Source organism: Aspergillus brasiliensis, assembly GCF_001889945.1.
Source record: "Aspergillus brasiliensis CBS 101740 unplaced genomic scaffold ASPBRscaffold_19, whole genome shotgun sequence".
Classification (NCBI taxonomy): Eukaryota; Fungi; Ascomycota; class Eurotiomycetes; order Eurotiales; family Aspergillaceae; genus Aspergillus; species Aspergillus brasiliensis.
In genome coordinates this window covers 19,368-46,461 of record NW_027137460.1, presented here as the reverse complement: position 1 = coordinate 46,461, position 27,094 = coordinate 19,368, and the positions used below count along the sequence as shown (strand labels likewise).

Below are 27,094 nucleotides of genomic sequence, written 5' to 3'. Positions count from 1 at the left end.
GCTGAAAAACGAATCGTCCGGCGCCATACTGTTGCAGCCTCAATTGGTACTACCCCGAGGAACCTTCCCATCTCACTGGGGGCGTGTCAAACGTGGACATGCTTCACCTGGGGTATGTCTGCATTTAGGGCCACTCGCCCTCTGATCTTCCGAATAGGAAAAACATACATCCTGAGGACTGGCCAACGACCAGAGGTACACGAAAAAACTCCTCAATCATCCGGGCCGAGGTAAGACAGTATACGTACCTTATCTACGCCATACCTACATAGAAAGCCATATACTACGTTAGAAAAACAATGAACATAGTTTGAAATACACCTATGGACTTGACACGTGACATATTTCTATGAGCATGCTAACTTACTGTCTGGCTCGATATGAATCAACAGCATTTCGCCGCTCTAATAAAGGCGAGACTGAAACAGATGTTCTTTTCCTTCAGTTGTAAGGTTTCTATCAAGGGGTTAGGTGATTCGAACCCAGTAACTTGTGGCAGGTTCATAGTCCATATGAGGGATAGTTACTCATGCTGCAGATGATAATATCACACACACACTTCGGATATGCTACTGTGAATACCTGTAACATACCGGTTCGTCTTCGCGGTAACAATGGTATGTAAGGTATGTACTTTTGACATACCATGCATACCAGGCATTGCCGCAATCCTTCCCTTGCCTCCTAGCTAATTAACTAACGAGAGGAGATAGTTACTCAAGGACATCAGCAGTCATCCAACAGTATGGATGGATGTGACCAGAAAGAATACTCCAAGTGATAAATAGTTCCTCCTTCGGGTTTTTTATCTTTACCGCACGTCTGGGCGGAAGTGGGAAGACCTCAAATGTGTAAGAGAGCGGACCACTCGCACATAGGAGAGCTACTAGTTACTGAATGAAGCTTCGTATTTTCGAAGGAGACGACTCATGAAATCATCGACCCCGGATCGTCCTGTCTGGTTCACCGTTCAGCTGCACCCAGCCCAAGAAGGCTAGACCCGTTCTGGCCCACGGTCAAGAGTCAATCGAGGCGTTTTTGTGGGGTAAACCTCCCCAAGCTTTCATTCCTTTTCCTTCTCTCTTCCTATCCCCATCCCCAGCTTTAGTGGTTGTTTTAAAGGCCCTCCTCATTCCTTTCTTTCTAGTGGAATCGTTCCCCTCCCCCCTTCTTCTCTTCTTTCTCACCACCGTTTCTCAGCTTGTTCTTCCTCAAGTTCCCTGCCGGCTACGGCCTGGCTTTTCCTTTTTTTTCCCTTTTCTCCCTCTTCTGCTTCCCTTCACGAGCCACGGCTGCTTTAAAGCTTACTGACTACCCTCCCTACTCCATCACTCCCTCACGAAGCTTCCCCTCCGTCTTATCCAAAGAAATCCAACACATATAATCCTCACTGTTCTAGCGACCTACCCTACCACTACCATCCTATGTATTAGGTATTGGAAGGGACATTGGGTGTCTACATACTTCCAGTAAGTTGGCTTAGCCCATTAGAGCCGGTAGTGAATCCATCATTCATCTCTCACTGGTGCTGTTTCTGGCCCTCTCTGTGTGTATCCTCCCTTGCAAGCAAGGTTCCATTGCAATCGAAGGCTGGTTTCTGGTTCTCTGCTTTTTTTGCTTCTCATTTGCGGTTCCTACGTGAACAAGATGCACCCTCAGCCGTTTCCACTTCTACATCAATATCGCCACCGCCACATGGAAGGTCCCAATATTTGGGTTCTCCTGTTGAATATCTCCTCCCTTACTGACATCCGCCGGTACCTTCATCTAGGTTCTTAATGGGGGTTGTTCTGGCTACCTCTTCCGTTACTCTTCCTATCGAAGCGGCTACCCGGTTGACGTCATAAGTCCTGGTATTGAGCTGAAAGGTTCATCAATATCTCTTCCAATTTCAGTCTATTCTTCATACATAGTAACTCTAATTTCGATACATCCATTTACCATCCCACCCAGTTGTACCCTTGCCTGGGGAAACTATATATTCTACTCGCCCTATACTTGGCTACCTGTCATCCTCCATCTACTCTTCCTTCTATCCGTGGGCTTGTGCTTTTGTTAAATATCCTGGGACCATCGACAACCCATCTGTGACCATGTCCAACGACCGTTCAACATCTCCCATTTCCGTGCCACCCCCGTCATCCCGCCAGCGTCGAGCATCTCTGGCATCCGGGATTTCCTTTTCGGATTACCTTTCAAGATCTGGGAGTCAAGGAACTGCCGGTGCCCCATCTGGCTCCATGGCCAACGCAGTCGCTGGCGCTCAGCCAAATCAGGGACGACGGCTGTCGATCACCACGTTGGGACTTTCTGGCTCACCAACCCAAACTTCTCCCTTTGGACCTCGACACATTCGACATGGCAGTGTCTCCAGTTCCGTGGGATCCAATTCCGCAAACCTAGAGGAAGCCGTTGTGGAAGACAACGAAAATGGACCTCCCAACGCCACTCCTAGCTCTCCTTTCACTCGACGTCTTTCCTTTGGTGCACAGGCATTGCGTGATGCCCGTGGAGGAAGCATTGGCAATGGTAGATATCCCTCTTCTGCATCCCAGGTGGCTGGAGGGCGGCGAACTTCGTCGTTAGCCAGCCCCCCCTCAGCTCCTAGCCCCACAAACTCAACTGTTGCAAGTACATACAAAGCCTTTCCCCAGAACGATAGTTCTAACGCGTCTTGGCGACAAGTAGGCGAAGGCTTCAACTGGTCTGAGGCCTTACGGACCCGGGCCGAGCGAGCGCCGTCTTTGGGCGTCGTGTCGCCCAATTCACCTCAAAGCCAGCATGCGGTCAATATGGGCCATCAGAATCATCACCAGAGGGCTGCGTCAATCGCGTCAATGGAACAACCAGCTCGGGAAATGCCAAAACAGCCCAAGCAGAATAAGCCTGACTTCTTCCAAGAAAAGATCCTTCGGGGTGATTTCATGGACTAGGAATGAAGGCTGGCTTTCTGGTTAAATCCATCTTTTTACTGTCTGCTGGTTTCCATTTGTCGTCTTTCTCCTTCCTTTTGCTCGTTCTATGTCATCTTTTTCACTATGTGCGTTTGATTTTTGCCTTTTTTTCATGCCCTACCCTTTCCAGGAAGGGTACTGAGAGGCCGTGAGGTCTCTTAGAAAACAAGAAGAGACAGTTCAGGCGAGAGATCTTGGTGCGGAAAAAAGTAAAAGAAAAACATTAAGGTTGATCTATCGGAACAGCTTCACCCACGACCGCTGTCTTATGGGTCGCTCGCTCACTGGGGGGGGGGAAAGAAGAAAATTTTCCTACTTTTGCATGAATATTGACATGATCTACAACTTCTGTCGAATGTTTACTCTAGCACACACCTTTACATGGCTTTCTTTGTCTCTGCATCACCGTACGCCTGCGGATGATTTCGTGATCTTCTCTCCATCTATGACATGATTTACTCTGGGCCCTGCTGGTCAGACCCACTTATGATTCTTATCCTTGGCCCCCCAAATTGCCTGCTATGTGATACTGCCAGTTACTTTGAATGAATACTGATTCATATCCCGGGAGCATTCGAATCTCGAACAGGAGCCTGACTCTCTTTACAATAACAATATATCATTGTATCGATCACCGTGTACATGTGAGTTTTCAAGTCTGCTAGTACAGCAGCACTTATACATGCGGTTGTCCAGAAATATCGTCTTGCTATGGCAGAGACGCCTAAGCTTAGGCTTATTATGCACTATTTTTGCCAGGCTTCCATCAACACATGTCTCCATGGTGTAGTGGTTATCACGTGGGTCTCATACGAACAAATGTATGACTTGAAGGCCTCAACCTTCAGGAAATCCCAAGGCCGGGAGTTCGATCCTCCCTGGGGACACACGAGCATTTTTTTTTTATTTTTATCCCTCCCTCGCACTTGGTATGTTTATTTTTGGGACAAGTGTTCATCCCTGAATGTCTTTTGTTCTTCTGTATATATATCTCTTGTCAAAGTCGGTGTGGCTCAGGTACTCATGAAAAGTGTATGAATACATATAAAGAGAGTAGCGGTGCATGTTTATATCCATGATACCCAACTTCCTTAGTATGAAGGATAGATAAGTAACTAGTTATCTGATTTGACATTGTGAATGTCTGATTGAACGATGTTGTCGACACCTCTGGTGTATGACTCTGGGTAGTAGTGCGTGGTATATACGTGCCTGTCTCAAGATAATCACTCGCAAGTTGCTGGGCCGTCTACTGCGCCACTTCACTAGTTATATATTTATATAGTTCGTCAGCCGAAATCTAGAGTTACTAATAACTTCTAAGGTCGGATACATGACCACTACTAGAGTGCCTCTAACTATACATACGAAAGAGGACAGCGGGAAAGAAGGCAAGAAAAACCGTACGTAAAGACCTAATACGTAGCAGGCAAACAGACAGAAAATCCAGTCAAGTGTATTATGTATTATGGTTGGCTATAGCGAACGATTCGTCAAATTATTTATTATTTCCTTTTATTCCTCTTTTACATCTTCCTCGGAAGTCGAAAAGAATCGCAAAAGGACACGTTCAAGCCGTATGAGCTATCAATGACCCTGCAGTTATCTATTGCGAGTAGCCTGGTTTCTTTCTAGCAGGATGTGAATTCCGAGTCGCCCATGTATATACGTTTAGTGCATACGAAGGTGGGGTCTTGTCCATGCTTACTATACACACACGTCTATCTGTCTACCACGGGACTGAGATTTACTATGAGGAGGATTACTTGCTTGCATAACGAGTGATGGACGACTCCACAGCTGCGGTTCTGGTCTAGTGTAATTAGTACTTGCGCATCAGAACGAAATTAAATTAGTGCAGTCCCTCCAATGAAGCATTGAATGGGTCACATATATGCCTATCAAATATCAGGAGCATAAGGAGCCACTATTAGTACTCGGTCATGCAATTGGAAGCATGCTATGCAGATTGTTGTCAGGGCTATGAGGTGCTAGGTGTATTTCTATTCCTTAACTGGATTTGATACACGTCTGTCCCTTGATTGAGAAAGAGAGTAACTGCAACGAGACTGAATGCTTGTATTGAGAAAGGGTTGAACAAAAAGAGCGACACGACTTATGCATAGCGGATACTCTCAAGCGCAGACGGAAAGTCAAACAAAACGAACAACAACATGGAAAGGAGCGCCGTGACACGAAAGCAAAGCCTCACACTCACCGCACTCCACGGATAGACGAAGCATTTGACGTTTAATAGGGAATGCCATTGGTCAAAAGCTGGAATTGGTCGTATCCCTTCGTTGAAACACTCATGTACGACTTGCGGACGAGCTCACGCATGTACTCAGCTGCTTCTCTCTCGGTTTTGTCAAGTACAAATCGATCGCGGAAGTTCTTCAACGTGTCGGGCTTGAAGCAGGGAAGACCGCTGTCGAGCATCAATGACACGATGTGCGACAGCTTAGAACTGTACGGACGCGAAGCAAGGAATGCCTTAACAACCAGTGATTCGAACCATTTGTAAGGCTGCGTGCTCGTAGGGCTATGGGAACCAAGTCCACTTCCCGAGCCGCTACCCGCATGGGAGTGCGTATGGTGAGTACCGCTCATCACAGCAACCATCTCAGATGTCAACTTGAAGGGAGCACGTTCGAACCGCACACCTCCTGGTGCAATATCAAAACAGAACCCGAAATCAATATGGATGATGTGACCAGCATCATCAACCATGATGTTCCCGTTATGCCGGTCTTTGAACTGTAGGAGATAGGAGATGACAGAATAAGCGGCCATGCTCTTAACGAAATTTGTGCGTGCTTCCTGAAACCGTATTGATTCCTCCCCTCCATACTTGGAAATGAAATAGTCATACAGACCATTGACTGCCTCACGGCCAAGCATGTCGCGCGAGATCGAATTCGGAAGCACGTCAATAACACCACAACCCGGCGCCGTCGAAGTAACTCGATATGGGAATACCCAAACATCAAGCCCAACACTAGCGAAGATGCCCCGAAAAGCAGCAATCATTTGCAAGGCTAACATGTCCTGGCGGCAGTCATCACCAACCTTGAAAATCGCTGACTGCCATACTTCATAGGTCTCTTGATTCCCATTAGGAGGTCGTGCATCACCGGCTTTTTGCTTGGTTTTGTCATCATCTGACCCTGCTCTTGTTTTCTGAATTCTAAACGTCGCCATATATGGTGCCTTCGCATGGCTCTGGAGCGGTTTGCCGGACTTGCGATCGATTCCCACAACAACACCGTCGGGATTGCTCGGAAGGTATACACCGACTTCCACCTTGATCTTACGGAGTTCTTCTTCGATCTTCTCCTTTTTCTCTGCTTTGCTTCTTTTGATGTAGGGTCGAAGCTTACCGGATATGCCCGTGATTTCATTGAAGAAGGAAAACTCTCTCTCATAAAACTCACGCTCCTCGTCCGTGAAGCTTGAAATCAAAGCATCCATGAATTTGTCCAGTGTTGGCTTGAGAGGGTCCGGCTATTGTTACTCGTTAGTACTTTCTTTGACAGACAGCACTCGGTAACACTTACGATCTGCGAGTCTTCATCTTTGTAGGAGTTGGCTTTCATATTCCATATAACTTGGTGCGCAAAAAGTTGAGACAGCTTAGCTGTCTCCATGATATATCTTTCAACATAGCCCAGCGCATCGTATCGTAAAGCCTGGACCAACTGTGGTACGAAGTAGAAGCGAACATCGACTGAATGGCTCTCAAGGGCTTTCATCGCATACTGCAGTATGAACGGATGGTTCCCATAGCTGGGCAGAAAATAGGTCAGGGCTTCGGCGGGGTTGACAGGGGCCCAGTATAGGAGGAACTATCCTCATCAGTCCAGAATTAAGAATAGATAAACGACGACCGACATACCTTCAACTGGCTGTGGACGTCGGCAGGAAGAGCAGACCCAAAAAGTATCTCAAGGGCACTTGGCTCATCGATAGCCTTGTCCGGAAAGTTGAGTATTAACCACCGGATGTCGTTTTTCAACTTTGTAGACGGAAAGCGGGTGGAAAGATGTATTGCCAACCCTGGGGCTTCGGACCACGCCAGGCGTAGTAGATTTGTTGCATCCTGGTCGAGTTGTTAGACACAACCGGATCTATCACAGCATAGAACAGTATGCTCTTCCACAAGGAAACATACCTCTGTAAAACCTCTGACTGCGGCTGACTGTGCCATGTTATGTTTCCTGTCTGGCTCCAACGGGTAAAGCCAGACCCTAAGGCGTGACCTTTCATCCTCCAGAAGAATCTGAAGAAGCTCCTGTCTTGCCTGAAGCGTCTTGGAGGAGCTGCGACTGTGGCCACTAACTCCAGCCACATCTACGAGAGCGGAAGAAACGTCGCCAAGGATTCTATCTTCGGCCTTGATCTGTAGCCGGTTTCCACCGAACGACCATCTAGATATCATCATGCTTAGCATGGAATCGGAACTAGTAAATATATAAAACGTACCTGGGTGGATGTCTAAACCAAGTCAAAGCAGCGGACAAAATCTGGTCTTTGAGCTTCCACTCAAGATTCCGGTCTGGTAACCGGGAGTCCTTCAATACCCTTAGACTGAACAAGACAATACGAAAATGTAGTTCCCTGGCCAAGGGATGACCACTGGCATGTAACAGCCCCACACTTGACTTATCGACAAGACGGCCGAAAAGTGACTTAACCTGGAAATTTGCGAGCCGAACAGCAGCAAAATGGCTTTCGAAGAACTGCAGAAGCTGGAAATGAGGTGTTAGGATGCCCTGGGAGTCTTGTTGATTTTTAGCCATTAGGGCTTTGTCGCTGGGGAGTAGTTCGATCTTGCTGAACATTGGATCAACGTAGCTACATCTCACCGAGTTAGCATTGATTCAGAGTGTGCTAGTAGTGGATCTTTGCTTACTTGCAGGTTAGGTCAAATAGCCCTTTTCGGCGCTGTATTGACTTCTCCCAAGACCCGATAACCTCTATCAAGATTTTGGATTCCACTCTCGGATTCTCATGCATTACTCCGAGCCAGAGGGATATACCGATGTCCATCGACTCCTTTGAAAATATCTCAAAGGGTATCTGGACTAAGTACTGAGCAATGGAGGCAGAAGGGTCGTTATCACTGCACAGGAGGCCCGCGGCCTGCCGTAGGGCATCACGAACCGCGGCAATGGAGACAACTTCTCCTAGCTTCAGTTGTGCGTAAATTTGGTACAGCGTGTCCTCCATAACTCTATTCACAGACAGAAAAGACTCGGGAAGCATCTTGTGAGCTGATTACCATATATTAGCAACTCAAACGCAAATAAGTCGAGATATTACCAACCACTAAGCCCGCTAATGCCTGGCCTTGAGCCACTAGCACTTTGTGTATACAAAGTCCTGTAGTTCTGACGTGTGGAGTACTGAGAAATGAAGTCGGAAGCAACATTTATTTTGTTCAGGCCGTGGCTGTCCATTGAGCCTGGAAGAACATAGAGACATCAGAATGACAACAGTAGCTTAGTTGAGGATTGGATAACGTTGTCTTACCAAGACGTTGGTCACTGCTCGGGATAAGCGATCCCATCTCAAGCGCGAAAGAGCGTCCCAACAGAATGTTGCCATATCCGGCATGCTCGTCCGAAAGGGATAGATATGTCTTTATGAGTTGTGTAAGTCGCTTTCCAAGGCTTAAGATAATAGAATGTCATACCTGAAGCAGGCCTTTTACATCCAAGGGTGCAATATCCAGGGCGGCCGCTACCCATGTCTTGGATCGTTCAAGCAGAACATCTAATGTTCTTTTCCTGAAGTTGTAGTTGTCGGGTAGATCAGCCCTTACCATTCCTGTGGGTGAAGTAAATGAAGGATTCCACTCAAACTCATCGAGTTCTCCTTCTAGACATGAACGCCACATAACGGTCAAAAGCTCGAGTAAGGCGAAAAGAGAGTGCTTCTCACAGAGGGCTGATGGACATTCATTAATTATCTTGTTAGCGCAGAGCACAGCGACGTTTTGTACCCTTTCAACACGATGGCTGCAAGCGATGAAGAAGGCAGCTAGCTCTCTTGACAAATAGGCAACAGAGAAGTCCTCAGACTTTCCGGACATCGTCAGCGAAAGGTAACTGGCTACTACTTTCTCTGCAATCGCACTCATACAGCTAGCCATTTCTGTAGTAGCTATGGCGGGGTCGCGGAAGTAATCAAGAAACCCGGTACATTTTCCGGACAACGCACGGAGCTTTTCAACCAAGATTGTAGCATTGAGGAAAACAACTTGCGAGTAGCTTAATCGCTTTATTTCGGCCTCATGACCAGGGAGTTCAGCAAGGAGATTTCGCTTCTGCTCTTGGAAGCGCTGTGAGCCCAACCCTCGCCTGAGGATTGTGTTCAGCTCAACATCGCTTTCCGTCGCCTCCATACGATCTTCGGAGACAAGAGGTGGAGAGTGTTTGGCGAGTAAGCGCAGCTCCTCGAAATGGTCTTGCCCAACAGGCGAATGCATGGATATTCCATGTACCGCGATATTGAACCATGCATCCCGGAACAGAGCAGAGACATCCTGATCATAAGACGTAATAGTATCCGCATTCTCGTGCTGTCCCCTGCCAGACGACACGAGTAAAGCCAAAGGCCTCAGAAGAGGGCTAATTTCGTCAGCTGCAAGAGCAAGCTCCTTCTGCCTCTCATTTTCGAGGTCGGTAGCATCACCCTTGTTTACGACATTTTCCAGTAAGTGAACCAGGTATACACCGTACAATGGCGATTCTCTCTTCAACGTGATAGATAGATATGCCAATGCGCTCTTGACAGCATCCGTAACACTGTTATAGCCCTTGGAAATGCCATCACGATATGCTCGATCATAAAACTTGAGCAGGAGCTGAAACTCGGCTTGCCCGGTACTCAATGATATCGCAGCCGTTTCCGTAATAATGAAAGCATCAATAGTAGCATTCACCTTCCCGATTTTCTGTAACAACATGGACTGTGCCAAAGCACTTATTTTCTCGTCATTGCAGCTGGTTGCAATTTGCACAATAGCTCGGACGACGTTTTTGTATGAAAGATTATTTGCTTCGATATCAGCTGAAAAGGAAACCACGCTGCCAGTTCTGGTCGTTGGAAAGGGGAGAGATGTATTTCCTTGAGCGGAATGATCCCCAAGCATGTGGCTTTGATACGACTTGTCAGTGCCTGATCCAGAGCTAAGAACATTCCCTAGGGAGTAGAGTGTGGTGATAACAGCATCTTGAGAAAGGCCACCGAGAACATGTGCAAGACATTTTCCTGCAACGGAACCGGTGGTACCGGTCGGTGCACCTCCCTCGACGATGAATCTCAACAGAGAACGGCTTCCCGAGGATGCGATTGCTACGGAAACTCGAGAAATAACTGCCATGCTTTCCAGAACCGCTGTTGCTAAATCAGCATGAGCCATCTGGTTTGGATCCATAAGTGTGTCCTCCAGCCATGAGACAAAATCTTCCTTGTTCGTCGTATCTTCACACAGAATGATACAGTTTAGGTATCCGAGTAAAGCTAAAGCTTTCATGGAAAAAGCAATCCGTTGCTTCCAGGGGGAGCCAAGTTGCAGATAATCCGAGCCATCTTCTAAGAGCTGGATCTCATCAGCGATGATGGCTGCCACCCGATCGGTAAGAGCGATCTCAGCGTCGTCAGAACTTCTAGCGGTGCCCAAGTTAAGCAATATATCATGTGAAAACTCAACACCTGGTGTGCCATCGATGTCGACCACTCGTGTGACACATGATTTGAGGAACCTGATGAATCCTTCCTGAAGTAGCATAGCCCCTAGAGGACGCCCATCAGCATCATAACGGCGAGTGTACTTTCTCCACTCCCTAAGCAGATAATTGGGCATGCTTCCATTCCGTACGATAGACGAGGCTGTCTCCACGGCTACCAAAAATCGCTCGCAGAGCATCGATCGCAAATTGTTGGCTAACTGCAGCTTCTCGCTAGGAGTCCAGAACGAAGAGAGTGCAGACGAAGCTCCGAGGAAGCCCACAAGAGAGGCGGATATCGATAACACGCTGATTGAATCATGTTCGGCATCCCGACCGTTTGATTCCGTTTGGTAGTGATGGAGTGGTGCAACTGCTTTGATAGCTTCGGTGCAATTCCTCAGATACTCATTGAAAGCACCAGCCACGATACTACGCAGCGGTGGATGACTCGAACCCAGGGAGAGGAGAGCCAGCGTGAGATTATAAGTAAGACTCTCCCAGGGCGAAGGTTTCACATTGTGAAGAAAGGGTGAAGGACGAAAAAGTTGGCTATGCGATTCCGGAAGGTATTGAGATAGAAGTGATGCTAGTTTCGAAGCATGCTCGATTCTGGTCACTGAAGGAGACGCTTTACATAGAGAAACAAGCACATCTAGCTCTCTTATACCCTGAAGGGGTCAGCCTGGAAGCCACCTACAAAGCTGGACTAAGAGAAGGAGCTAACAAACCATAGGCACCCGCGATGTAGGAGCTTGGGTTTGCAAGATACCGTTAAGGGTATCGTTCGATGGGTGAACGGGGCATAGTGACTGCTGGGCGAGTCGTGCGATGTCTGAATCGCTGCCGCATTCTGCTCCCTTGACTGCTAATGCCGCAAGCCTATTCAGAGCCGAAGCTCTAATAGTCGAGGGGCTACATTCCCATCAGCACAAATTCTTCCCAGGAGACTTGCAGTTGACCTACCCATCCATAGTGCCAGACGAATCCACCTAGTAGCCTTTATCACGTTTTGATACGCGTGGTGATGAATAGACTGTCTTCTTTTTCCAGAACACCTAGCATGTAGCTATTGTCAATTGCCCAAGTTAGCAGGGAGCCCCTGATAGGAGGTTATGTGTTAGTGTTCCGTACTAGTCGAATTACGGGGAGCTGGTTCCCGCACGGAGAACCTCGGTACAGCAGACACTTGGGCCTCAACGCTTCTCTGGTGTCTTGGCATCTCCGTCTTTCATTCGAGTCTTCATTTTTATTGTATAATTAACTTATTATTATCCTTGTTATTGAATTCTCTGAGAGAAGCACGGTGCTTTCTCCGGCGACTTCAGGGCCTGCGAGAAATCGAAGTAATCTTTGATTCGTATCCAGTTGCAAACGGTGGGTTATGGTTCTAAGCAGCATTCATTATTAGGACCACTATTGGCCTTCTCTGCTTAATTTATGTCTCCATGTCTCTGTAAGCTTGTACACGCATATAGAAAATAGTATGTTGTTTGATCACTCTGCAATTATAGCTGGTACTCAACTTCAGAGTTACTTAAGTCGTGCAATGCCAAAGTCGGCATCTTCTCATTAGCTACTCCGTAACTAAACTATTGAGGACCAACGACGGAGCACAACACTATGGGCTACAATACCCGATAATAGGCGTTTTGGGCCTGTGGGTTAAAACGGAATTTAAGAGTCCCCTTATGTTGCATGCATGCTCAACTCAAATTATCTACCTCTGACTCTGCACGTCTATTATCCTCAATGTAATCCATATGTATTTGATGTGAGGGTGGTTGGGTCGAAAGCGGTGACAGGAGTAGTATAGGTAAATGACGACCGAAGTCGTAGGGTGAGCTTGGCTCGACCTTCCCATGGCCTACTGGAGCTGAGGTACCACGCGCTTAAGGTTGTTTGTGACCGACTTCTATGTACACTGCAGCCTTGATTTGATTGTTTAACAATAGATCGCTTTCCCCCTCTTTCGCATTAGCCCATCTAGGTTCTTGCTAGTGAAATAATTTCTTCGCGTTCTCTTCCTGCCCCTTTGGTCTGCTCACCCGTATCTTTCCAGTGATCATTCATACCTCTCGACTTCTACACTTGAGCAAATCTCCAACTCTCGAGGTATAGGAGGGAACAGGGGATTTATCAAGTGCTTATACTCTGGTTGATCTGCCATTCTTGAGTTCTAAGGTGTGAAAGACAAGCTGATTTCGGGACTGTTGGGGTTTGATAGGATGTGAACAGGCAATACAATGGCACCACAGAATGAGAAAAGCTCCCTCAAGCGTGGCAGAGTATGTCATTGCCATCGATCCCCTTATGACTAATTGGACTGACGGTGGCGTAAACATGTAGGCCACCGCTGATAATGAATCGCAAGATCTCAAAAAGCCACGACGCTCCGAGAGAAATGGTTCCCAAAGCAAAGCACAAGCTCTAGACGATCAGTCCTACTTGCCTACACCCCTGACCCAACGAGATTCGACTGCCACGGACATCGAAAAGGAGACGACTGCTATACCAGAGGAGCCTGTTCGAATTTCACATCGGCGGACACCTTCGAACTCCGAACTCCCGCAAGCTAGTTCATCTCCTAGCGATACCCAAGCCCTTTCTCAGTTCGTTTACCCCCCTAGAGCATTTGCCGATGAGGTCGAAGATGAAGCTGCAGAGGGAGTCTGGGGATACCTCCTTCCGCTTGATGATAAGGTCCGCCGTCCTCTGGTATTGAGGAAACGCGGAGGTTGCGAGGAGCGCAAATCCGCAGAATCTACGACTAACTCCAAGAAAGGAGCCGCGAAAGATAGTGCGGGATCTGTTCCTAAACAGAAGGATTCTCTGTCACCCAGCGGCTACCTAATAGGCCGACACAATGAATGTGGTAGGTATCCAGGCCATGTTTCTCAAACACAAACAGTTAACGAAGCTTACTAGACCTGGTGATTAACATACCTACCGTGTCGAATCGACATGCTTTGTTATTTTCGGAAAATAGGAAAGGCGATGCTGTCGCTTTTCTCCAGGATCTTTCCACTAACGGTACTTTTGTCAATGATGCAATGGTGGGCCAAAACAAACACCGTGAACTTGAAGATGGTGATGAGGTCACTATTTTAGATCAAGCCCGTTTTGTGTTCAGATATCCTCGGACAAGAGACACCAATCGTTTCCGTCAACAATTTAGGCTTCTTCAACAACTTGGGAAAGGCCATTTCGCCACAGTCTACCTTTGCGTAGAACGATCTACGGGGACTCAGTATGCCGTTAAAGTATTTGAAAAACGTCCTGGCGATTCGCAGCGCTCCCAGAATGATGTTCTACACCAGGAAATTGGTATCTTGAAGGGCGTCAGTCATCCAAATCTGCTTTGCCTTAGAGATACATTCGACGAGAGCGACGGCGTTTATCTTGTCTTGGAACTCGCTCCGGAAGGCGAATTGTTCAACTTGATTATCACCCGGCAGAAATTCTCGGAAAGTGAGACTCGTTGCATCTTTATCCAATTATTTGAAGGGCTTAAATATCTGGTATGCTCTACAACTCCCTTGCCCTTACTTTCTCTTGACAAAGAAAATTAAGACGATGTGTTAGCACGACCGAGGTATCATTCACCGTGACATCAAACCTGAAAACATTCTTGTTGCGAACAAGGACTTAACAGTGAAACTTGGTGATTTTGGATTAGCCAAGATTATCGGGGAAGACTCATTTACTACTACACTGTATGGCATGTCCTCCAAAATTTTTTGGTACTATTGCTGACCAATCATTGTTTGTAAGATGTGGTACACCAACCTGTGAGTTTTCTATTCACTCGAAAGCCGGAACGATGATACTAATTATGTAGATGTCGCGCCAGAAATATTGCGTGAGCGGCGCTATCGGAAATACACAAAAGCTGTGGATGTCTGGTCTCTCGGAGTCGTTTTATACATATGCCTTTGCGGATTTCCCCCATTTTCTGACGAACTATACACACCTGAACACCCGTACACTTTAGCACAGCAGATACAAAAAGGGAGCTTCGACTATCCGTCCCCGTATTGGGACACCGTGGGTGATTTGGCATTGGATCTGATAGACCGAATGCTCACAGTTAATGACGACGACCGAATCACAGTTGATGAATGCTTAGAGCACCCATGGATTACAGGAAAGCAGCCTAGTGTTTCCGACAGCACAGACGGCCTGACTGGGGCCTTGGGGAAGTTGGACTTTTCGAAAAGAAAGCTAGCGCGCGAAAGAACACTTCTCAGCAATATCAATGATGTTTGCTACAGTGAACATGAGCAGAAAAGTGGTGCACCTGTCAAAGTTTACCGCAAGAACGACGCTGGGAAACGTATTCACAACCATCCAGCAAAGAATGCACGAGAGCATGAAGTATCTTCTATTGGAATAAGTGCCCCGAATAACTTCGTCAACCTCGGAGAACAAGGTGATCCGGTTTTGTTCGATGACAAAGCGAACAATGGGCGTAAATGAGGAAGGGCAGCCTTGTACAACTGGAGATCCCCTGAAGCCATCATACCAACTTTACATGGACTGTGGCAGAAGCCAAGTTCTCGTTGGGTGTATTACTGGGGGATTGCGCGTTTCCATGGCTGGGTGATGTTAGCGTGCTTCACGATTACTCTAGGGCATAGGCAAGAGTCAAGTCTACTCTAATGAACATTCTAATACTTAGAGTAAAAACGGCCTAAGTAGACTGTCTACAACATAGATACATAGACCAAAGCTTCCGCTTCGTAAAGTTACTAGCTTTCGATTCGTAGTCAGGGGCACTTCCAGACCCTTCGGAATTTCAGTACTTATGCCGAGTACAGCCGCCCAATATCATGCAATGGGTACTTTTACAATGATTCCCGCACGCTGAATCGAAAATAACCAAGGAAAACAAAAAAAAAAAAAAAAGAGATGATGACCAATCTGCTACTGCTGCAAGGAAAGTTTCCTCAAAAGACAAGCAATCCTGCTTGTTCTGTATGCAGGCAGGACCTACTAGTTAATACCAGTAGCTTCTAACTAAAATAGGAGTATCTGGGTAGCGAAATGCGTATTTCGTATTATACGGCTATGTACTCCGTACCAGGGGCAGAAACGGGTCTGGATCCACTCCAAGGAACGGCTGGGTACTTTCAGACTTTCAGACTTTCGACTTTCCAGTTCCTGCTAGGAGAGCCGCGGGCGTGGAGCCGTTCAGACTTCAGGCTGGTACGCCCACCAAGAATCCGTGAGCGGGTCGAGGCTACTAGTACTAGTACTTTACTAAGGGCGCTCACTTACTGGCAAGTGGCGTGCTGCCATTTTTCTTTCTTGCTTGTTCCTTCCCAAAGTGCATTTTCCTGCGCCATTGCAAGCAATCCACACAGGCATCCGTCGCGCTTCCACGCCGAGGGCTAGGAAGGTGTCTCTGCTCGAGTCACTTTTCCTTGTGAACGTAACAAACTCACTCCAATCGGTCCACTCCGGTCATTTTGTTCCCGCTGTCGTCCCAACATGGGCTTGCTCGCGGTCGTTCTCGACAGCCTCTGCGAGCGCTGCTCGAATACGTCAGTCCTAGTACTTTTGGGGGTCGGCCTGTTATCCCTGTTGGCCGTATCTGTCATTCTCAATGTCCTGGGACAGTTGTGCTTCAAGAACCCCAATGAGCCCCCTCTGGTGTTTCACTGGTTTCCATTCATAGGTAGCACTATTAGCTATGGCATGGAACCCTATAAATTCTTCTTTGACTGTCGAGCGAAGGTACAGGCTGATATTCTGAGATTATTGATCTCTTGTTTTCTTGCTGACTCGAATCTACCTACAGTACGGCGATATCTTCACATTCATCCTCCTCGGCAAGAAAACGACAGTTTACCTGGGAACCAGGGGCAATGATTTTATTCTTAACGGAAAGCTACGTGATGTCTGTGCTGAAGAAGTCTACTCCCCGCTTACAACCCCTGTCTTTGGGCGTAACGTGGTGTATGATTGTCCCAATGCCAAACTTATGGAGCAGAAGAAGGTAAGCTTCAGTGTGGAGAGAGTAATGGCACTTGTACTAACAATGGTAGTTCGTCAAATTTGGTCTCACATCAGACGCCCTACGTTCATACGTTCGCTTGATCACCGACGAGGTAGATGATTTTGTCAAGCATTCCGCGGCTTTCAAAGGATCAACTGGCGTTTTTGACGTCTGCAAGACCATCGCCGAAATCACCATTTACACTGCATCACGTTCTCTTCAAGGGAAGGAAGTTCGGAGCCGATTCGATTCCACTTTCGCCGAATTATACCATGATCTTGACATGGGGTTCGCTCCTATCAACTTTATGCTCCCCTGGGCACCACTTCCCCACAACCGGAAACGTGATGCTGCACAGAAAAAGATGACAGAAACTTATATGGAGATTGTCAAGGAACGCCGGATGGGTGGAAACAAGAAGGATTCTGAGGATATGGTCTGGAACCTTATGTCATGCACATACAAGGATGGCACCCCGGTTCCAGACGAGGAAATCGCACACATGATGATCGCCCTACTCATGGCTGGCCAGCATTCTTCATCGTCAACAGCTTCATGGATAGTCTTACACCTTGCGAAAAATCCACAAATCATGGAGGAGTTATATGCCGAACAGATCCGTGTGCTTGGGTCAGATCTTCCACCTCTTACTTATGATGACTTGCAGAAGCTTGACTTGCACGCTAAAGTCATCAAAGAGACACTGCGGATTCACGCGCCGATTCATTCGATCATTCGCGCAGTCAAAAACCCGATGCCTGTGGATGGCACGCCATATGTCATCCCAACCAGTCACAATGTCCTTTCGTCTCCTGGTGTTACTGCAAGATCGGAGGAATATTTCCCCAACCCCCTCAAATGGGATCCTCATCGTTGGGATGAGACTGTTGCAACCAATGCGGATGAAGAAGACCAAATTGATTATGGATATGGCCTTGTCAGCAAAGGCACCAATAGCCCCTACCTACCATTCGGTGCAGGACGTCACAGATGCATTGGTGAACAATTCGCCTATGTGCAACTTGGTGCGATTACTGCGGCTTTGGTGAGGCTATTCAAGTTCCGCAACCTGCCGAACGTCAAGGATATCCCGGAAACAGACTACTCGGTAAGCAACACCCTTCCCAACCCGACAATGCGTCGACCCTTTTTTAGCTACGATTGACAAGGCTGACCAATTCTAGTCTCTCTTCTCTAAGCCTGCTGGCAAGTCTGTCATTCAATTTGAGAAGCGCGCTGCCACCATTAAATCATGATAGCCTGCCTGTTACTGCATAGAATACCGCGTTCGGTGATTGCATTTTAAACTCCCATGTAATACGACGGAAATGACTCAAATGGTCATTTCATGGAATTATCTTTCTTTTTCTCCTTATTCCTGTTTTCGGGCTTTGTTTACTGGTTTCGTCTCATGTAATGATTGCTTGTACAGTAGATCAATCCAACGTCCTGATCTAGGGTTGACTATGAGTGATGATTGTGTTATAGGTACGTGGTTCGCACGCATTATATAGAAGTTTAATGTATCTATGGCCAGAGTGACTGTCCCGTACAGGCGTCTTATGGGCCAGCTTTTTCATCAGAAATCGGTTTCCCTTCTTGAAAGCGAAAGGAAATAGTTTCAATAGCCGGAAGAACTGTTAAACTATGGAATATAATACATGTACATGACTCAATATAGGCGCCCTTTAAGATACAACAGAAGTAGACAAGTATGTGTGCTGTGGCGTAGTCCTAGATTCCCTTCTTCTTCTCTTCGCTTCGCTTCTTGGCCCGAACTTCAGCACGTCTCCTCTCACCACCGTCCACTTTGTGGCCGAGCTTGTCTTCCCACATACCCTCCTCGACCTTGATTAGGGCCGCACTACCATTTGTTCCTTTGATCGGTTGAAGATACGGGCCACTGATAGCAGAACCGGCAGTGATCTTCATGCGCGCAAACTTCTTGAGGGGTTTCGTGGGATCATAAGTGTATTCGGAAGTGTCCGGCGGAGTGTTGACAATGACTCTCCTCATTCCTGGAGATAGAGTAGCCGAGGAATTCAAAGGGTGCGAGGTTTCCTTGTTCAGTGTCGGAACTTCAACAACTCGAAGCTGTGCAACGCCATCCACCACGTTTTCCAAGTCTCCACCGGGCCCATAGATCCCCTGCCTGAACTTGTCCATCTTGCGAAGCAGGTACCGCCGCTGACGCGCGGGCTCAATGCCTAGATCCCGAAGTTCAGTGGAACTGAGAGTGAACAGTTTATCCCAAGAAGGCAGCTTGCTCGCATGTTTGTGCATCCCACGCCCGATTAACTTAAGAAAGGTCTCGACATCGGGAACAAAGGGCGTGGGTGACGGCGGAGAAGGGGCGCGTGTGTTTTTGTGAATGCTCCGTATGAACTGTTTGCTGATCGTCATGGATTTCATAACTTGCAAGGGCAAGCGTTGCGAACTGCGTGTCGCCATTATTTCGTCGGGCTTCCTCGAAGCAATCAATGCCGTCTCGGAGTTATTGTTTTGACACTATCGACGGTTCTCTGAAAAGGCGAAATATTGAAGGAGTGCAGAGATAAAAGATAACAAGCCCCTTCCCCGTCGCTGAAAATCGTCACTTTTGGTAGCGTAGTAAGGGTTAGATGTCTTGCTCTCGGTCCCGACCATCCTGGAGAAAAGTTCGGCAGTATGCGCAGTTCCGGAGCAAGTCCCGGGATCAACTAAACTCCGAACTTTGATCCTACCATTGTACTCCGTAGATGCTCAGTCAACTTGTGCCTTATCTCGCCAGCCAGTCCGACAATTTTGGCTGTTGGCGCTTACTAGCTGCCAATATTCGCTTCTTTGGTATGCTACTGCTGTTTCGGTGATACTAATCGTCCTCTCCCTACTCAGTGGGATCGAGTGCATATAAGCAGATGATGGCGGTTTCGCCTTTGGTCCCGCACGCCTCATCAGTTGCAGCTTCAAGCTCAAATACAGGCAACAAATTTGATAATGAGTCTGGCACCAGCTCACCCAATAAGCCAAAGGGCACATTATCGCCCCAGCGCATGAAGCACCCCGACCGCGAAATTACGGAGCAACTCAATGACGATGTGCGGCACAAGTACATAAAAGGTACCAAAATCCCATCGCTTGCTTTAAATCTACTATTCAACATACCTTATCATTTCTATAATCTTCAAAACCACCTTCTCAGAAGTATCAGTACAGCGATGCTAATGGATGGCCACTTTTGCAGATAAGAAGTTGGGTGAAGGAACTTATGCCGTAGTATTCCTCGGACACCTTCGCACCGATCCGTCGTCATTCGTTGCAATAAAAAAAATAAAGGTCAATGCTGAATACAAGGATGGGCTTTCTATGGACGCCATTCGGGAGGTAAAATATCTCCAAGAACTTTCTCATCCAAACATAATTGCACTCCACGACGTTTTCTCGTCTAAGGATCAAAACCTCAATCTGGTCCTCGAATACCTGCCACGGGGGGATCTTGAGATGCTCATCAGGGACAGCAATATTCACTACGGTGCTGCCGATGTAAAAGCCTGGATGGGCATGCTTGCCAGGGGTGTTTGGTTCTGTCATGAGAATTTTATCTTACACCGTGATATTAAACCAAACAACCTCTTAGTCGCCGCTGACGGCGAGGTCAAGCTGGCAGATTTTGGGTTGGCCAGGTCCTTCGCTGATCCATACTTGAACATGACACACCAGGTGATCACACGCTGGTATCGACCCCCTGAGCTGTTATTCGGTGCGCGGCAATATTCTGGAGCTGTCGACGTTTGGTCCATGGGAATGGTTTTTGCCGAACTCCTTCTACGGGTTCCATTCGTCGCAGGGAACTCAGACCTGGATCAAATCTCGAAGATCTGCGAAGCTTTTGGGACACCAACTGAGGAAAATTGGCCAGGCGTAACTAGATTGCCAAATTACATACCAGCCGATCCGAATCATACTGTGCCTTTACAAGGTCGAGAATTCTTTCTCCGGCAGTTTCCGACGGCTGGGCCTGTTGGGGCAGATTTGCTCATGTCGATGTGTACTTTGGACCCAAGAAAACGAAGCACTGCCTGCCGAATCCTACAACATGGCTGGTGGCTTACTGAACCGAAGCCAACTAAGAAACAAGATCTGCCTAGAAAAGTCGGCGGTCCTAAAAAGATGGGCGATGATTTAACGAGGCGAGGCGGGGAACTTGACGATACTACTCCCTTCAAAAATGCCGCTCGACAATTGGATTTTGGTGTGGCAAGGGACTGATAATTGCATGTGCGTTCTCTCAGTCTCGAATCTTCGCACACAGTTGTACTTGCATTTCTCCTTGGCACCGTAATGTACTGTGCCACGTCGATGGTCAAAGATCAGATAATCGGGAACTATCTAGCCAGCGCTCATTGAGGATCCCGAGTCACATCAAGGTCAAGGCTTAGCAGGTGGTACAATATAAGCTAGGTATTCTTAGGAGCCTAAAGGTTTCTGCCAACATGGAAGAAGAGCTGACCTCACACGGTGTCGACCTATGCTCCCCCAGGAATGATAGGCGGCAATCAGCTCATAGCTGGTGAACATCATCCCTCGAAATGAGATCCGCTCATTGGCATTGTGGACTGCGCCTAGATCGGCGGGAGAGATATGCGGCAAGGTGACTCACCGGAGTCATTATTGCAAGGTCCCCAGCAAAGATATGTAATCGGAATAACAGGATAGCTCAGATACTAGTAGTCTACTCGATGAAAGCGCTTGCTACACCGTCCGTTAGATGGCTCGCTGATTTGAGGGATTGCCGGTACCTCAATAGTTCTGGGGGTGGAAATACCATGCAATGGTATATGTCTTAGGCCGGAAGAGAATCCTGGGGTCTTCTTGAGTACATGTGTTCGTCGAACTGACTCTCTGATTGGAAGATTCATGCTGTGTATGCTGTTTTCTTGGCATCGTATGTGCGTAAAAGAAAGCGGGATCGCTCAGTACAGTGCTAGTGATCGACATTAGCACCTTGATGGGGAAATTGATCGACAAAAGCCCACCCCCTATCGTGGAAACGACTCCAGTGCTTTGTTATGTACGGAGTGCTGCACACTGCATCTGATGGAAATTATTGTGTTCTGCAGGGCACATGTAGGATTTATTCATTTGAGAACCGCCTATGGAGCGGGCAAGGTAATTAGCAATCGGCCACCTCTTTTTCCGAGACAAGTATACCCTGTTTCTGGGGGAAATATATGGCAGCAGTATCCGTAGCACGGAGTCAAAGGCTTTATTGGTCAGTCGAAGGCTGCTACGTACTAAGATAATATTCCCAAAGCCCCTTACAAGGTTTAATCAGACATTTGAAAAGGCCTTTGTCTCTTAGCGTTTGGGCCCTGTTAAGGTTTCACCCACACGAGAGAGGTTGGAAAATGGGAGAGAGTGTTCGATCACCCTCACTAGATAAGTACACAGCACAGACGTTGTGGTTCCTTCAACGATGTTACTACTCCGTACTTCCCTCAAATATAGATGTCAGATAAGAAGTTACCTCAACAGACATCCTTCAGTTAGTTAGTCTCAATGAATTGGAGGAAGGTAGTTAATTCACGTATACTACTTGCAAAGGGAGGGCCATTTCTCTTAAGGGGCAATGCCTTGTGAAAATTGACAAGGCGAACTCGAAGTGCTTGTATTATTGTGTTCGGTTTCGTTGCATTATTTTCCGTCTTGTGGTGTTGAATGACTCTGGGATACCAAAGAAAGATTTGAGCTACTTGATTTACTAGATACCTTCATCCTGCAAAGCCGCAAAAGACTCCTCTATGGACCGTCCGATCCACCTGACTAGATCCCTAACTTACTGTAAGTTTCCAGGTAGTACCGTATAGGTGGTAATCTATACAAAGTACCCGCATCGCAGAGTATTTTGTTGGATTCTTGTTTAGTCTAGTTATTTTGCCGGTATCACAGGCTCCAGAAAGGTCCACCGTCTGAGAGTTAAAGTGCACCACACAAAGGGGAGTTGTATTATGCTATGGTACCTGCGGAAGCAACAGCCAGCTCATTCGTGTCGGTACTGGTTTCGACTACCAGTATCATCAAGCTGTATGTTGTAGTAAACACACAAATATCTAACTCTCGCGATCGCAATTGTCTTGGTCTAACCAAGAAGTGAAATTGCTACCGCGCCCCTCATAACCTGCTCCCAGCCATTTACCCGTCCCGCGCGGCACTAAAGGTTGAGAGGACCAACCCTTGGAGCCTCCTTCAACGCAACGCCTCGCGTTGGAGGCGGATTGCGGCGTACGGGGGTATTCTACCATCTAAAGGATCGGTCACTTGTCTACCCATTCTTTTGGCCTTGCCTGATCTTCACTCAGGGCCATCTTCTCAGGTATTAACGCTCCCGATTAGCGGCCCCCTCTTCAAACACCAGCTCTCAAGTTCGCTGCTGTTGCGTTAAGAGAGAAGACTATCCAAGCCTGCCAGGGCTGAAACGGGGATTCTGACATCGGCCCATAATTTACACACGTGCCCAACGCCGCAAGAAACCCAGCCAGCAAGGGCTTTTGAACACATCTGTCGTGCGCCAAGGTTGGCGCTTGTTTACCTTACAGTTCCCTTATCTCAGCCCGCAAACACCCTAGTCTTTTGGGCGATTTGCGGAAACATCCGACTCAGACTCGGTCTTCGAAGGACGGGAGTGCCTCATATCAATCAAGGTGCGTCTCAATACATGGGCCCTGACTGCCTAGTATACTGTTATCGTCCTAGTTCCCCCTGTCTTCTCACATATCGAGCAAGCTTCTACGGATGCACAAACGCGTGATAAACTCCTGCGATCCAAGATGGAAGCTGGTCGTATGGTGATGTTGTTGCATATTTCAATGCTCTCTTATTGGCTTGTCTAACAGAATTATATCTTGTGAAATAGGCGCGACTTCGGGAGTTTAAACTGGCACATACGGATGGCCGCCGCAGAAAGTACCGAGCAATAAGTGGCAACCATTCATCGCCGAACAGAATAAGTCACGAACTTTTCGAAATAGTACGACAGTTGATTGAAAATGTCGTCCTTACCACCGTCGTCGCGGACGGCCGCAAACTCTTCGGCTGGGCCCTGTCCTCAATTTCCAGCTCCCAGGTCACGAAAAAGCCTTCCTGTTGCATCTGACACGTCAAGAGCACCGTCTCCGTCCCCATCGCTAAAGATGCGCGCCCCTTCTAGCCCTAGATCAACTCTTGGAAGACCACTCCTGTCTAGCTCCATGGCTAACACCAGCACGTCGCGGACCGTTGCCGGTAGCCGGGTTCCGAGTAGCCCTGACAAATCACTGCGACGAACCATCAGCATTGCGGCGTTTCCTCAGCCACCTAGGTCGGGAAGCCGCCCTTCTACTGCGTCTTCATTATCGGGAATACAGGGCGTTCATCCATCGGGCAGTGTAAAGGCAAGGAAAAGCTCGAGACTAAGTACAGGAACCACCAGTAGTTACCGGAGCTCTAAAACCGCATCGTTGCTGAGTGGTGCTGGTGATGCGAAATCTATCCCGGCTACTGAAGTACGAGATGCGGAAGCCTCACCTCCACAAAGCAGAAGCTCATCTGCGCAAGGATCTTACTCGACTAGTGCCACTACGTTTGAAGATGCCGATGAAGGCGCACCGAAGTCTAATTCTAAGCTGAAAGAAACGAAGGGAAACGTCATCGTGAGCGTCCGAGTGCGCCCTGACGTGAATGGGGCAGAAACCGCAAAGACTGCTGAATGGTCGGTAGATGGGAGGCAAGGCCTTATCTCCTATAACGGAAAAGAGGGTGGTGATTATTCGTTCGGTAAGGATATCCTCCGTATTCTCTTTGGCCACAATCAGGTATATCTGGCTTACTCTTACATGTCCTCGCATTAGATAACGTGTTCCCCCCTCACGAACATAACGCGAAGATCTACGATTCTGCAGCGAAACGTCTAGTGAGGCGGGTAATGGAAGGATATCATGGTACGGTCTTCGCTTACGGCATGACCGGTACAGGCAAGACCTTTTCTATGCAAGGAACCGCAACGTCCCCAGGAGTGATACCGTTGGCAATAACGGACATATTCTCTTTCATTAGGGAAACACCACATCGAGAATTCTTACTGCGTGTCAGTTATTTGGAGATATACAATGAGAAGATCCACGACCTGCTGTCAGCCTCGGTATCTGGCGGGACCGCCGCCCCTCAACAGGAGGAAATCAAGCTTCGCGAAGACAGCAAACGCGGCGTATATGCCACGCCACTGAAAGAAGAAATAGTTCAAAGTCCGACGCAGCTTCTCCGTGTGATAGCGAGGGGCGATCATGCTAGGCGGACCGGTAGCACGCAATTCAACTCTCGCAGCTCTCGAAGTCACGCAGTTGTTCAGATTGTTGTTGAGAGCAGGGAACGGGTGCCTGCGGGGGCTTCTCAGGACAGACGGTCAGGCTTGGTTCCAGGTGGAGTCCGAGTGTCGACGCTTAGTCTGATCGACCTTGCTGGTTCAGAGCGCGCTGCCGAGGACAAGGAACGGCGCACGGAAGGTGCCCATATAAACAAAAGCTTACTTACTTTGGGCACCATCATCTCCAAGCTGTCGGAAGCTAGAGATAAGCCCGGCAACCCAACCGATAAAGAGGGGAAACACCTTCCATACCGGGATAGCAAACTTACGAGATTACTGCAGCCTGCCCTGTCAGGAAATTCACTGGTCAGTATTCTTTGTACGGTTCAGCTAGGAGGGACGGCCAAGTCACACTCCGGCGAAACTCTCAACACCTTGAAATTCGCAGCTCGAGCCAAGAACAGCATCGTCAGTCATGCCAAACGAGCGGAGGAAGCATTTGGTAGTGGTGGAGGTGATGCCGGAAGCAGAGTTCTTCTGGAACGGTACCGTATGGAGATCCAGACGCTCCGTAACCAGCTGGAGAGTCAGACCAAGGCTCAAGCTGAGAAGGAGCTGAAGCTGGAAGAACAGCAGCTCGAAAAAGAAGCGCAGGCCCGTCACGAAGAGCAGATGCTTGAAATGCAATTGGCTCGGACGGCATTGAAGGAACGAATTGAGCATTTGAACCGTCTGATTTTATGTTCAAAGTCTACAGGTGTCAATACCTATGGAAGCATATCCGCTCTTGGCCGCCTATCAAGGATGTCAGCTACCGAGACTGGATCTCGATCTTTGCGTTCTTCGCTCAGCCAGTCTACATTAGGCGCATACGGGCATTCGTCGCTTCGACCAATTTCCTTCCTCTCTATCAACAGCAGCGATTATCCCGGTAATCAACATTTTCCAATTGGGCATCTTGGTAACGAAGAAGAAGAGGATTCTATTGGCGAATTTGCAGATGGGAAGGCAAGTGCCCAGAGACAAATCGCGGCCCTTCAGGCCGACCTCAATGACAAGAATCGCTATATCTCTACGCTGGAGCGACGGCTTTTACAGGCACGACGGTCCAGTCACTCTCGCATGTCCATAGGTATGAAGGCTGGAAGTGCTTCAGACGCCCCTGATGTTCTAGCTCTTCTACGGGAGAAGGACATGGAGATCAATGAGCTTCGTCTACAACTGGATGACAAAGACCGGATGCTTGCTGCCCTTCGCTCTGCCGCTCGACATCGAGATTTAGCCCATTCAGCAGCCGACCCCTTCATGTCGGACACGAAAGAGAGGCCTGGGGGTCAGGAACATCAGCCCGGTGGCGATGACTCACCGGCTTACGACTCAGCCGTTGGTCTCAGTTCGCCACTCAAAGATGATGACACGGAAGAGAAGAGGCGTGGCATGGACGACGTGTCACGAATTCTAGACGAGATGTTACAAGACCGCGTTGAGAGTGGACACCTCATCAAGGGCTCTCGTGGTAGTGTCCGTATTGCCGCAGAGAGTCGGCGGACATCCGAATCAATGACCGGGCTGCCAGGGTTGAGCACAGGTACTACGGGTTTGGCAGGCTCTGACTGAGGTCAGCAAGCTTGAATTGCGATTTTTTGTTCTCTTTCTGGGCCTTTTCCGGGACCATATTTTCTGCTCAGGGGAGGCAGTATAGCGATTCTTTGACTGCCTTTCCGCCACACGCCATTCAGTACACAATTTCTGTCTTTCGGTTTTTACCTCCCCCGTTTTGCCCGTGCCTTGTACCCTCTTCGTTGACATTCCACTTTTCTTTCTATAATACCCTTTTTTGTGTGGACTGATCTAGATACCCGATTTTCCTTTCTGTGCCCTGACTTCGTATTGTGCTTCCTCTTCATCTACTTCTATGTGTTGATATTCCTGTTACGCCTGCCTGTTGATAGGCATATTGATTAGTAATGACATAATGAAAGTACGTTGAGCAGGTTGAAGGATAGTACAAAACTGTTTCCTTTCCACTTCTTCATTACACCCCGGTTGTCTGTAATGGCGGTTTGTATACCTTTACTAGGAATTTTTG

At 47.9% G+C, this 27,094-nt stretch overlaps 7 protein-coding genes and 1 non-coding gene across 8 annotated transcripts; 6 read left to right on the top strand and 2 right to left on the bottom strand.

Annotated features, from left to right (window-relative positions):
• Positions 1 to 2,093: 2,093 nt before the first annotated feature.
• ASPBRDRAFT_200656 (uncharacterized protein) lies at positions 2,094 to 2,933 on the top strand (the record flags this gene model as incomplete). The annotated part of the gene is made up of 1 exon (XM_067621463.1): positions 2,094 to 2,933. One exon carries the CDS (start codon positions 2,094 to 2,096, stop codon positions 2,931 to 2,933), a length of 840 nt encoding a protein of 279 aa, XP_067473898.1.
• Positions 2,934 to 3,729: 796 nt separating this feature from the next.
• On the top strand, positions 3,730 to 3,841 carry ASPBRDRAFT_t259. The gene has a single exon. It is a non-coding gene; the product is annotated as a tRNA-Met (tRNA).
• Positions 3,842 to 5,204: 1,363 nt separating this feature from the next.
• stt4 (1-phosphatidylinositol 4-kinase STT4) lies at positions 5,205 to 11,661 on the bottom strand (the record flags this gene model as incomplete). Its single annotated transcript, XM_067623272.1, has 11 exons — positions 5,205 to 6,458; positions 6,512 to 6,799; positions 6,850 to 7,053; positions 7,126 to 7,381; positions 7,437 to 7,808; positions 7,867 to 8,227; positions 8,281 to 8,418; positions 8,487 to 8,595; positions 8,650 to 11,358; positions 11,419 to 11,602; positions 11,654 to 11,661. 11 exons carry the CDS (start codon positions 11,659 to 11,661, stop codon positions 5,205 to 5,207), a joined length of 5,883 nt encoding a protein of 1,960 aa, XP_067473897.1.
• A 1,272-nt stretch (positions 11,662 to 12,933) lies between these two features.
• ASPBRDRAFT_137315 (CAMK family serine/threonine-protein kinase) lies at positions 12,934 to 15,166 on the top strand (the record flags this gene model as incomplete). Its single annotated transcript, XM_067618881.1, has 6 exons — positions 12,934 to 12,975; positions 13,037 to 13,562; positions 13,616 to 14,208; positions 14,273 to 14,403; positions 14,462 to 14,478; positions 14,529 to 15,166. 6 exons carry the CDS (start codon positions 12,934 to 12,936, stop codon positions 15,164 to 15,166), a joined length of 1,947 nt encoding a protein of 648 aa, XP_067473896.1.
• A 1,014-nt stretch (positions 15,167 to 16,180) lies between these two features.
• On the top strand, positions 16,181 to 17,944 carry ASPBRDRAFT_137500 (cytochrome P450; the record flags this gene model as incomplete). Its single annotated transcript, XM_067618904.1, has 4 exons — positions 16,181 to 16,426; positions 16,491 to 16,688; positions 16,738 to 17,796; positions 17,873 to 17,944. The coding sequence occupies 4 exons, from the start codon at positions 16,181 to 16,183 to the stop codon at positions 17,942 to 17,944; spliced, it is 1,575 nt and encodes a 524-aa protein (XP_067473895.1).
• A 478-nt stretch (positions 17,945 to 18,422) lies between these two features.
• On the bottom strand, positions 18,423 to 19,139 carry ASPBRDRAFT_34777 (mitochondrial 37S ribosomal protein mS41; the record flags this gene model as incomplete). Its single annotated transcript, XM_067623271.1, has 1 exon — positions 18,423 to 19,139. One exon carries the CDS (start codon positions 19,137 to 19,139, stop codon positions 18,423 to 18,425), a length of 717 nt encoding a protein of 238 aa, XP_067473894.1.
• Positions 19,140 to 19,433: 294 nt separating this feature from the next.
• kin28 (TFIIH complex serine/threonine-protein kinase subunit KIN28) lies at positions 19,434 to 21,269 on the top strand. The gene is made up of 2 exons (XM_067619511.1): positions 19,434 to 19,787; positions 19,912 to 21,269. The coding sequence occupies exons 1-2, from the start codon at positions 19,586 to 19,588 to the stop codon at positions 20,934 to 20,936; spliced, it is 1,227 nt and encodes a 408-aa protein (XP_067473893.1). The 5' UTR covers positions 19,434 to 19,585; the 3' UTR covers positions 20,937 to 21,269.
• A 2,444-nt stretch (positions 21,270 to 23,713) lies between these two features.
• On the top strand, positions 23,714 to 26,622 carry ASPBRDRAFT_137477 (putative kinesin family protein (KipA); the record flags this gene model as incomplete). Its single annotated transcript, XM_067618902.1, has 2 exons — positions 23,714 to 24,479; positions 24,554 to 26,622. The coding sequence occupies 2 exons, from the start codon at positions 23,714 to 23,716 to the stop codon at positions 26,620 to 26,622; spliced, it is 2,835 nt and encodes a 944-aa protein (XP_067473892.1).
• Positions 26,623 to 27,094: the final 472 nt, after the last annotated feature.